At 40.4% G+C, this 12634-nt stretch overlaps 1 protein-coding gene and 1 long non-coding RNA gene across 2 annotated transcripts in view; one reads left to right on the forward strand and one right to left on the reverse strand.

Moving 5' to 3' along the window:
• Positions 1-12634, forward strand: part of LOC122884787 — a 272561-nt gene that overhangs the window by 97098 nt on the left and 162829 nt on the right. The gene's annotated exons all lie outside the window — the stretch shown is intronic.
• Positions 1-12634, reverse strand: part of cdh11 (cadherin 11, type 2, OB-cadherin (osteoblast)) — a 90079-nt gene that overhangs the window by 3836 nt on the left and 73609 nt on the right. Inside the window, exons 9-14 of the mRNA XM_044215134.1 lie at positions 6231-6344; positions 5970-6109; positions 5079-5215; positions 2891-3012; positions 2593-2710; positions 79-330 (exon numbers count right to left, since the gene is read on the reverse strand). Of these exons, the coding sequence (XP_044071069.1) occupies positions 79-330; positions 2593-2710; positions 2891-3012; positions 5079-5215; positions 5970-6109; positions 6231-6344 (883 nt within the window). The remainder of the gene's footprint in view (positions 1-78; positions 331-2592; positions 2711-2890; positions 3013-5078; positions 5216-5969; positions 6110-6230; positions 6345-12634) is intronic.

Below are 12634 nucleotides of genomic sequence, written 5' to 3' on the forward strand. Positions count from 1 at the left end.
AATCTTATGTAAATCAGTAATCCATTATGATGTTCCCAAACCGAACAAATCAAAACAAACAAAAATGTAGCTCCTTACCCAGCAGAATGACAATACAGGCCAGTATAGCTATCAATGCCCCGGTACTGAGACCAGCCGGTAGGACATAGGGCTCCACGTTGCAGGAGAGGATGGTGTCTCTGCTGTCGCAGGAACAGACTCTGATGGTCAGGGTGTTGGTGCTGCTCATAGCGGGGAAACCGTTGTCGTTTATCTCAATGGGAAGGTAGTAAACATCCTGGGTCAGACGGCTGAATCCTTTACGAAGCACATAGATATTGGCTGTGCTGTCTGCGGAGAGAGATAGAAATATGTTGATAAGTAGATAGAAAGATGAGTAGGTAAACTGATATAAAGATACTCTCTTTAAATTACCAAAGAACAGGAGAGTATAAAAGACAGCAAGTACATACTGGTGAGTTTTCCAATACCAATACTCTGTGTTTGGACTTTATCACACACACACACACACACACACACACACACAGGCATACAGTACATGTGCAAAACCACACATTATGCACTTTTTCCTTGTGCGCTATCTCAGGAACTCATTCACACATTTTCTTCTTTATCATTGTTGACACACACCCAATGTCATCCACAGAGCCGCACATATTGTACACACACAAGAGTCAGCGAGGTGTGACTTTGCCGATATTAAATTTCTGTTAAATAGTGGGTACAATCATCAGTTGAGGAGGAAATGTCATCAAAAGCCACTGTTACTGCTGTTATGACATGGACTAGCTGGATCTGCCTCTGCTTCAGTCTGCCTCTCTCTTCCTCCCTATCTAAACAATTCAAACCAACAAAATGTATTGCCAGCAAAGGAAGAGACGAGGTACATCAGAGGCATTTCAGAAGCTTCATCACCAAGCAAACAGTCTTTAACATTTATATTAAAAATACATTACGGAGCAATATAAGTGAAACATATAAAAGCTACTGTGCTGCATTGACACAGTACTTGGAGCAATATAACAAAAATAATTCGAATTGTTGGATGTCTCTTGGACTAACTTGGCAGTATCACAAACACACACACATGCGGGTATTACTATACTTGTGAGGGCCCCCATTGCATTTATTTCTTAATCTTTAGCTCCAACCTTAACCTTAACTCAAGCTTGGTCCTTCATTTTTAACCTAAATGCCATAATGTTTTTAATTGGGATTTGTTGTTTTTGTCTCTGTAAATAATATTATAAGGAGTAATGCACTATAGGAAAAGTGCAATGAGATAACTTCTGTTATAAATTGGCGCTATATAAATAAAACTGAATTGAATTGAAAACTCCATAAATTTCAGCTCATTCAGCAGCAACAGCATCTTCTCTGTCATTTTTTGCTTTTACTTTTTTTCTATTTACAAATGATTTGGGGTTTAAATGATCTCACTGCAAGACACACTCTTAGCCTCACTCTCTGTAAGGTTTACTCTACAGTAAAATAGCAACAATAATCATATTTATTTATAGAGTACAGTTAAAGATTACAATGTAAAGTGCTTGAAAATTGCAAAGAAGAATACATCACTTGCACTAGTAAAAGAAAGCACAGGTAAAAAAGAATGCTGCAACACAATCTCGTGTATAGTAACTAAAAAACCTCAAAACAAACAAATGCCATAAAGAAAAGAAAAACAAGAAAATTGAAACTTTTCAGCCCATAAGAGAGTGAAGGAAACCCCCAACCCTCTCTGTTGCTGATGTCACTGTCATCTGTTGCTATCAGCCTCCTGCCAACACCGGTACTCCCTGACATCTGTGTGTGTGTGTTTGTGTGTGTGTGTGTGTGTGTGGATCCCAGGCATCTGAGAATATGCCTCAGCTGGTATCTAGATGGATAGAATGAGTGACTCCCCCCTATCTCTCTGACTATCTGCCTGTTTAAATTGTGCTTTATTGGTTTTTGATGACATTCTGAGCAGTTCTGCTCTGAGAGTCTCCCTGTGCAGTGTCTGTCTACTATGGTGTTGGTACACATGGAGTTACTGCTGGTCCTGTGTATTAAAGATGCATTCCCCAATTTTGTTGCGCAAAAAAGTTCCCTCAAATCCCATACTTCCCTCCCTGTTGATTGTATGAAACTCAGCAATTCACTTTTCCACTTCAATGTCATCTCCTGCAGCCTCTTCTTCTCTATCTACATCCTTCTCCTCTTTCCTTTCTCTCTCTCTCTCTCATTTTCTTTCTTTTAGTCTCTCTCCCAGTACTCACAAAACTTAATTCAATCAGTTGGCCCCCTAAGATATATATACAGATGGACAGAGACCCCACTGCAATTAATACAGCCCGCAGGACATGTGTGCATTTGTGTGCGAGAGAGAGAGATTCAGAGCACCTGCTGCTTTCTACAAGGTAGTGTAAGCCTCCATCTGGTTATGCTTTGATCTAATCTGAGTGAAAGGGGGAGAGAGAGGGAGAGAAAGAGACCACAGATGAAGAAACAGTAAGATTGGCTGCTAGAAAGGGTTAGAAACAGAAAGAAATGAAAAGAAACAAAAGAGGCGGGAGAAATGAAGAAAATAATATTTTAAAGGTCATCTACCTCTGTTGTCTTTGAGGGAGAAGTTGTGGTTGTGGGTGACTTCCGGAGCGAGGCTGAATGTGAAGTGTTGTCTGTGAGCCATCTCATCTTTGTCCACTGCACTTACTGTTTCAATAACCTAAACCGCACGCACAGAAACACAGATCAGAAAGAAACACATCAATCTAAAAGACTTTTTGTGGTTAAATTTTATGTTTGTTTACCATAACCCCAAACACATGTGTGTGTGTATATACATGCAGTTCCACACTCAGACATGCATGCACATACACACACACACTCACACAGACAGACGTACCTTCCCTGGCGCGACAGTTTCACACATGAGGACTTCGTTGTTGGTCGCAAACTCTGGGGAGTTGTCATTTACATCTTTCACTTTGATGTTAACACGCACTTTGGTGTCTTGGTGGTGGCCTCCTACACACACACACACACACACACACACACACACACACACACACACACACACACACACACATAGTATAGGGCAAAATCATCAGCATTCTGCTGGATACAAAAATTCAAAGCAGTGTCAAAGTCATTAAAAACAGAATGTCATTTGTGCTTGAATGTGTGTTTGATTGCTTGTCTGTCTGCATTCTAATCCGTGTTTTGCTTTGGTTGAACACAAACCTAACTATGAATATTTTCCAGCAAGATTACCTGTCAATCAGTCAGCCACTCAGCCAGCTATTTGTTATTTTGATTTGCAAAAATTACCGCCATGAGTTTGTGAGACATCAAAATATCTAGTCATACAGTGTGCCACTCAGTTAGCCTGCTCCCACGCTTTTTACCAAAACCATTTTGATATGCAAAAGTGGCAAATGTCAATGTATGCCTGCTGGAGATTAAAATAAAGAAAACATGGTGGGATGCAGGCAGAATGATGTCTAAACGGGTAAAATAGACACATACAGCAAACCTGATACCCTGATTCATCCAGAATATTAACTAAGATAGACTGAGAGAGAACAGTTTTTTTTTCTATTTATCCATTCATCTCTTAAAAAAAAAAAAAAAAAAAAACCCATCCATTTCTGCACTGTACTGTCTTGCATATTTGCAATTCTAGTCAGTATGAGTTTTCCACTACCCTGTCATTACTAGGCATTTATTTAGCTTCCCAAGGCCTGTTAGCGGTTAGCGTAGCCTGCAATGGTCCTAGCTTTGTGGGCAACGAGCCCGTTTCCATCTTGCTGTCTGGCGTCTAGCACGCCACAGGGAAACCACGCGGCGCTCTGCTAGTTTGAGCCCCAACCACAGAATACCAGGGTGGGGCCTCTGTGGCTCGCTGGCTGGAGGGTTTGTGGGGTTGAACCAGGAGAGAGAAAGCTCCGGAGGGCCTGTGGGTCAACTGGCATTCCCCTCGTTTCTCCCCCCACTCTCTCTGTAGTGTTAGCAAGAGTGTTTGTGGTGGAGATGGATAGTTAAAAGTTTTAGTAGTGCCTCAACTGTTTTTACTTTCACTTGCATCAGGGTTTAGATAACAGTTTTTGTCACGAGCATCTACCTACCAGCCTCATTCACTCAGTAATAAACAGTTAAAGTGTATTTCGTGTATCAGATTAACAAAACTAACAAAAGAAGTTTAAATCATGGTTGCCGCTGATTTGGCTGTTGATTAGGCTACTACCCAAATCTCAGATAACTTGCACATCTATCAATAGCCAACTAAACACAGCAGATCCGTCTTTGTTTCTGACCAAAGCGTTACCTGAAAACAGCATAATATGAATACAACAGTTATGTGCACTGGCCCTCGACACCAAACACTGAACATTAACCCGGGATAACAGCTGGATACACTCAACACAAATAATACCACCAAGCATCTGCATAAATCAAATCCCTCCTGGCTGAAGCTGAATATATAATTAGTTTACCAAGGTTTAGGCAGTTCTTCACTGACATTCAGAGCAAAAATGCTAACTTTAGTCCCGCCCAGAGGGGGGAAAAAAATTTAAGGCAGCAGCTTAAATCCACTTAAATTTTGTACATAAGATGTCATGGAGTGTATCCAGCACTGCAGAATGACAGGTTGGGATCTGGATGCCAGCAAATGTACAGCCTGGTGGCTGTCTGGGATTTTTCTTTCTGTTTGTTCATCTTTGACTTGTCTCTCCATCCTATATCAGTATATGCTGTTTATCATTTAAGTAGCACAAATCACACAACAGCTAAGATCAACTGACTAACCGTTCTCCTGATATTGCTGAACATATCAGTAAATTAGGGCCGACAGTCTCATAGCCATTGTGTCACTTCACATTCAAATGCAATTGGTGTGAGTGTGGAGACAAAACAGTACTGAGTTGCAGTCGAAATACTTTTTTAGCTCATATCATGATGGTGATTAGAAGCAAGTGTGCGTGTGTGTGTGTGTTTGTAGCCCGCACACATCAGATTCAGTCCCAATTCTCTTAAAATGTTTCTGGATTTGGAGTCTGGTTGTGTCTGTGTGTATGAGTGTGCATACGTACCTATCTCTGTGGCTGACACAGATATATTATGCCAGGCCTGTGCTTCTCTGTCCAGTGGTCTTGTCGTGGTAATCATGCCGTCTTCTGAGTTTACGCTGAAGAACTGCTCTACATCTGTGTACCGAGGGATCATGTACCTATACAGAGAATCAACACACATACATCATTTTTTCAGAGTTATAGAAAATTAAATTGCTGGACATTATACATAAATGTGTATTACTACACATTTATAGCTTTCATTTTCTGAGTGAAAACTAAAGTGATGTCCATAAAAACAAATAGCAGCTGCAAGATGAAGTGATCCTCACAGTCTTAAAGAGGGACACACGTTGAGCTTTCAGTTAGATAATTGTGGAGATAATTTGGCTACCAAAAGAAACGTAACTTTGCCAGCTTATCAGTAGTTTAGCTTACAGCTGTTTGTATAGGTAATGTATTATCACTGTATATGGGGAATGAAAAATTTGAGGCATGTATTTAGATTTTTAAACCTAAAAGTATAGACTCTAGAGTTAAACTATGTTGAAAGAACCATTGATTGTTTTTCAGTTGATTTTTATAAAATGTGGCTGGCTATACTTTTGTAATCCTATTTTGTATCCCTATTCTGTTGAAAATGTCTTTATATGTAATATGTGTTTTCTGCATAAAAATATGAGTGTGAGGCCAAGCTTCTCCGAGTCATATTGTTTGTTCAGTGTAGCTGAAGGAACACTATTAAAAAGTATTCTTTTTGGCAATGTTCCATGAGAATTTACGGTGGTGTGAAAATTCAAATTATCCCACTGGTACAAGCCTGACTTAGTAAATGTATTTGTTTGTGTGTGTGTGTGTGTGTGTGTGTGTGTGTGTGTGTGTGTACCACGTGTATCTCTGTGTCTGTGTTACCTGACAGGATTGTTGGCAACATCAGTGTCCTTGGCGTGGACTCGTCCCACTAGGGTGCCTTCAGGCGCATTCTCTTCTACCTCAAAAGTATAACTCGGCGCTACAAACACAGGAGGCTCATCTGCATCCTCCACTGATATCTATTGACACACAAACACACAGAATTGTTAAAAGGCTCCTGTGATATTTATCTAGTCATGCACATAAACAAATACAAGCTCTTTCTCAAGCTGTCATAAACACACATATATACATGTATACCTTTATTGTGGCTTCGTCCTTATAAGGCCCCCAAGCGAGATATTGAGGGTCAACATGAGGGTTGGATCCCTCCACTTTCAAAGTGTATGATCTTTTAGTCTCAAAGTCCACTGGCTGAGAGGGAAAGAGAGAGACAGACAGGACACTTGTTGATCACAGTTGATCCTCAAATCAAAATCCCTGTTTTATCAAATATTAACTGTAAACACACTTTGAAATGGTATATTATATTTTTGCAGTGTAATGACATCTGAATGCTGAAGAAAATGCACTATATTATCCACTGCAGATATTGGCTTTGTGAAATGTAGTGGGTGACCAGTGCTGTATCCTTGTCTTCTGGTAGGGGGAGCTGTTGCTACATGAATGAAAACAGGCATATTATCACTTGTATTGACAGTAGCAGTCCAGCTATTACCACTACTATTACAGACCAACAAAACAAGGAGTTACCCAAATGCTGACTTTTACCTCACGAAAGTTTGTATTGCATTATATTACATGATATGATATGAGTATTTTGGGACCGCAATGTATCATTTGTTTTTTTCTGTTGGGCTGTTTTTATTATCAGATGAAAACAATACTAGTTTGTTTTTAATGAGCCAGGATTAGGTTTGGGAGTTTGGGACACCACATGTTAAAAGGGAGTATAAAGTGTTTTGCGTCACAAGGTGGGAGGTGAAATTCAAGTCCCAGGCCACAAGAACTACAGTCTGCTGACAATTACACTGGCTTTTTTTCCCCTATATAGTTTTTCATTTATTACACCTTTATAATCGAGACAGGTAAATTAAGAATACATTATCACTTAAAGTCCCTGCCATGGGTTTTCAATATCACAGGTAGGCCAGTGTAAAACCCTAAGATTCAATTCACTCCTATTGAACGGATCCTCAATTCACTTACTCTATATTAGGAGAAAATCCATTGACTTGTAATGGCCTTGATATTGAATTGACTTAAGTGTGTGCTTTGAGGTATGTGGTTCAATCCCCAAACAGAAAACATCACACATTTTCCTCACATCCCATTTTCATTCTGTCATAAAAAGTGGCACAGATGTTACAAAGCGATGACTCTGTCTGCCAAACAGTCTGCTTGATGGTGAGCGTCTAACATATCATATTCTTTCTCCTGACTTCTATTCTTATGTACAGAGTGTATACTACTGCAGGGGAAACTTTTAAGTCAACAAATGTGCTGGCAGTCATTGTATAAAAGCTATAATACTCAAGAGATGCTCTCTGCTATGATTATGATGACTTGTACATTGCCAACAGCACTTGGCTGCGACTTGCACTCATCCGCAGCTCCTTCGTAGCCATAATCACAGAAAAAAGAGGCTCTTTTGGGTATCATTGCTGTATTATTAACTCAGATAATAACCACTTTCCCCCACCACTATTTTTCCAGTCAGTATGTGGATGTTGAACTGGCACAGTCCCAAGAGCAAACTTGATCTTTTCATCTCCACGCTACCATTAATGAAATCCCAGTGGGAGGAGAGATGGCTCATAAGCATGTGTGTAAGTGTTGTAAAAGCAGAGTGAAGCTGCTACAGATTTATGAGTTTGACTCAAGGTTTACCAGGGGTTACCAGTGATTAGGGTGGTCACCAAGATTACCTATACCAAATATTATGGATGGAAGCTGTCGATTGACACGAGTCTGCATGATGAGAATGTCTTTTACTGTATATTGAAGCAACCCTGCTTATTATTGATAAAAGGTTCTGAACCTAATCAAGATTATAGCAGAGAAGGGTTTAAGACTAAGGGGAGGGCGATAATATTATATTATTGTTTCCTTTTGTTGTCAGTGATCAAACCTGCAGTCCCCATCTTCTGCAGGTAACACCTCTGAAAACAGCTTGCAGTAGCTCTTTAATCCAGCAGATTCAGAACTGTTTTCATGTGATGCAGCTGCCAAATTACTCAATGCTGGAGGGACATTTCCTCTCAATGGATTGTTCCGCACTCATTCTGACTCTGTGGTGTTGGTGTAGGTGTTTAACATGTTGATGACAGGTACAATGCTAATAGGATAGATGTGACCCAGTTCTTTCATTTTCCCTTTTTTGTCACACTCCCTCTGTCACTGTCTCCTTTGCCCTCTCTCTCTTTTTCTCTCCCTCCATCTCTATAGATCCACTCTCTCTTCATTCTCTCCCTCTTTGTGTAATCAGTGTGAGATAATAATATTCACAAAAATGCCCACCCCCGCTTTCTCCCTCTCTTTCTCTTTTTCTCTAACACACACACACACACACACACACACACACACACACACACACACACACACACACACAGAGCTCCTTAATATTCTGTGGACTGCTTTCGTCAGGACACAGTTGAAAGAGAATAGCTGATTAAAGCTCATCCCTGTGTGTGTGTGTGTGTGTGTGTGTGTGTGTGTGTGTGTGTGTGTGTGTGTGAGAAGGAGAGTGAGAGAATAGAGATTAGTGAAGGGTACTCCCGATGCTGATTTGAAAGTGCATTTAGGTGTGGGTCTGTACATGTTTTCTTGTGTGTGTGTGTGTGTGTATGTAGTGTGTGAATATGCGTGTCTGGCCTTTAATTTTGTGTGGCGCTACCTTCAGGGGGCAAAAGGTGTTGATTTCCCCTGAGAGGCATCACGACAATAATCATACACACACACACATACACACACACACACACACACACACACACACACACACAAATACACATGCATCCGAGTTAAGATGCCAGATCAGATTGAGAGGAGCACAAGTGGGTTTGTATGGTGTCTCTCATTGTCTGCTCACTCACACACACACTTCAAATCAGCATCAGGCTATTAAGCTATTATTCTAAGAGACACAGGGATCCATGAAGAGGGTTTGTTGTGTGATAACTCCTGGAGTCAGTCAGTGGCCTTACACACACACACACACACAGACACACATTGTTTGTCTTCAAATAAGCATCCAACTATAATTCCCACTTGACCTTCAAAAAAACATTAAGTTATTTCACGTTAAAAGTGTAAGTGACCAGGCTGCCTTTACAGTAAATTACGAACTAGTACTGATTAGTTGGCCTATTGGCAAATCACAAGAATTTAAGTTCATGATTACATGTTTTTAAATTATTCTGATTGTAATAACTAGACATTTTAGTTTGAAATGACTTCAAACTATTCAATTAAATTGAATTAATAATAAAAGATCAATTGGCTTCATTTCATTGATTGATATTTTATAGATATTTTATAATATGTTATCTTACTGTCACTGCTTTCCAGAAAGTGGAGCTGAATGTCTGTGTGTACATGTGGCTTCATTCAACTATTTTGTGTGTGTGTGTGTGTGTGTGTGTGTGTGTGTGTGTGCGAGTTTGTATTGTGCCAGACTCTTTTTACAATGGGGTCAATGTTCCTGTCTAGTTTTAGTTATATTGAGCTGAGCGTAAAATGTTTACACACAAATTTAATACTTCTCAAGCAAAGTTTTCTGCCTTTGTCTGGGTTATACAACACATGCACACACCCAAACAATAGTTCCCCACTTGACTTAATCAGTTGCTCAAATTACTTTGATTGGGCTGTCCTGTTTTGCTCATCAGTACATTTAGTCAGTGGCTTCAAATGACTTATTTGAGAGATCCTCCTTTGAAAACTAGACATTTTAACCGTTCCCATGTGCTTTTATCTAGTAGTAATCTATATTTCAGTTCTTCCTCAAATCCGGTCAAATTTATAAATTCCCACCCGAGCACTGCCCAGTACAACCACATAGTTTTCTACTGTTGGCTGACACGTGATCTGTGGATTAACTGCCTTACTCCAGGGCACGCAAATTGTAGTTGAGGAGAGGGAGCATTACTCATCATTATCATTCACTCATTTCCCTGTTCAGTCCTGGTGACACCAGTGGGAAGAGAGCCCCTAACCCTGGCAGTCTTAATGCCATGCTCTAGCAATGAGCTCCAAAGGAATCGCTCATACAGACAGTTGGGAGAAAAAGCATGAAACAGACTTGTATCGATTTGATTCAGACAGAGATTTTTCCACAGCATCAGTAAAAACGAGCTGTGGGTTAAGGCTGGCTGCACTTTTGAGCAACGTCATTGCTGTCTGGACAGGAAATGCAGCTTGCCACGAAAGCCATCATACTTTCAAGCACATACTGTAATTACATATTTGAATGCCAAGCCTTCACCAAATAAGGATATGGTTTGGAAATTTGAAAAAAAAAAGTGAGCGCGATTGTGGGTTGAATGTCTGACAAACCTAAAATTGTTTTACAAAATGTCTTCTTTTAATTTCTAGGATAACTATTGAAAATTTAAGAAAACAAAGACCCTTTTTGGAGGTGGTTTTGGTGTACATTTCATTTTCATTTTCCCCCACACATTGATTGCTCGGCTATAAATGCCATTATTTTTTAACTGAGAGACTCAGAAGTCAGACTACCACAGCTCACTGAAAGATTCAGCTCATAATCCTGACCTGCAGCTACACATACAGTAGAACGTGTGTGTGTGTGTGTGTGTGTAAGAGAGACAGAAAAAAAGAAGAAATGAGTGAGTTTCTGTGTATTGGACAGAGCACTGTGTGTGTTTGAGATGGAGGGACTGAACGTGTGTATTTGTGAGAATAAAAGACTGTGTGTGTGCATGCATTAGAGACAGAGAGAGGGAGAGAGATGAGAAAGAGTGAGAAAAAGTAATTGTGTGTGCTGAGCTGGATCACTGAACGCTATAGTTAAAGTGTGTGTGTGTGTGTCTGTGTGCCCGTATGGGTTACAGTCACAGTGCAGAAGATGGCTCTCTGGCCTAGGGAAGCATGACAGTTAATGCAGTCTCACTCACATATACACACACAACCATGGAAGTCAGTGTTCATATCAAACACAGCAAAACCTCACCTCTGCTTCCATCCTTACTGATCCATGTTTTTCTTTCTTTTGTCAGTCCTCCTTTTCTTTTTTTTAATACACAAATATGGACACAGACTCAAATGTAGGCTGGCTGAGGCTCACGCTAAACTGCTTTGTCTGAAGGAAAAGTGCAGTCTCAACTACATTTCTGTGCTGGTAGATTGAAAAAATGGTTGAGTAAGAGCTAGCTGCCGAAGCAGCCATAATCAGCGAATAGTACTTTTGACCAACATTCCTTACCAGAAATTGCTACAACAATTGTGAATTTCCCCCTCGGGGCTCAATAAAGTCTTACCTTATCTTAGGGAATTTTCACACCTATAGTTTGTCTGCTTTGGTTCGAATCAGTTGATGAGTTTGTAAACTTGGAGCGTTTTCACCTTGGTTCGGTTTCTTTTCACACAGAGAAAAATCCAAGCGAACCAAAATGCATCTACTACAAACCACGTCAGAACATTCACTGTTTAGTGGTCAGATGTGTCTGGGGCGGTAGCAAAAAAGTAAATACAGAAAGAAGGTCCTGTGTTCTGGACTAGTGCATATTTTTGTGAGAGAAACATTGCTATGCAATTTAACATGGAGCAACGGCGCAGTTGGCATTTGCTCAAAACCGTGGTAATTACCCGGGCAATATTGCAGGCAAAACTATACCAGCAGAATGCCGAATGCACTTCGAGGTAACGTCTTGAAAATACTATACTGCTTCACACTTTGCAAAGAAGACGTGCTGCCTTCAGACGACTAAGCAGAACAAGGCAGCTAATATTGATCATGTACAACGACATGCGATTACTGTGTTCACCCCTGCCCAAAAGAATCGCACCAAGGGGGATAATGAACCAGTCTGATTTAACCGGACTAAAAAGCGCAGGTGTCAAAACAACCACTAATGAATTGTTGTGTATATAAAATTGTGTAAATAAAATTTTCATAACCAGAAGAACAACAACAACAACCAACGTCTCTACTGTTACTTTCTCCCTTCCCATTGTAGATCACCAGTTCTCATCGTGAACTGTCAGCTATAAATGAATCGTTAACGCTTGCCTTTCCTGTCAGCTCTGTAGCATTTAGATTTTTATGTGGCAAAACTGTACTGTAATCCCACCTACTAAGGCATCCTAACAACTTTTACTAGCTTTACCTATGTCGGTCCTGTCCTCTCAAACTCATTCCTTTTAGAATCCTTCCTTTCCTGCCTTAACTTAAAGTGGCTCAATATTTATATAATAACAGTGTATGGAGTGACAGTGTGAAAGGGGTCACTCGTCGTGATGAACCTACAGAGATTTATCACCTGCATCTACAGGTCCCCTGGGGTTTACGGTGCTTTGTGAGTTTCAGCTCATTGTTTTGGTTGTCTGACTCGCGACTTTACTGTTTTGGTTCATTCTCACCGCTCTCTCATAGTTGTCGTTTTGCCGCAGCAGGCTGCTGGTTTTAGCGGAAAAACCCACTGTACCCTACCTGCTCAGCACCTAACAGCAGATGGACACAGTTA

This window comes from Siniperca chuatsi, linkage group LG11 (assembly GCF_020085105.1).
Source record: "Siniperca chuatsi isolate FFG_IHB_CAS linkage group LG11, ASM2008510v1, whole genome shotgun sequence".
Taxonomy (NCBI): domain Eukaryota; kingdom Metazoa; phylum Chordata; class Actinopteri; order Centrarchiformes; family Sinipercidae; genus Siniperca; species Siniperca chuatsi.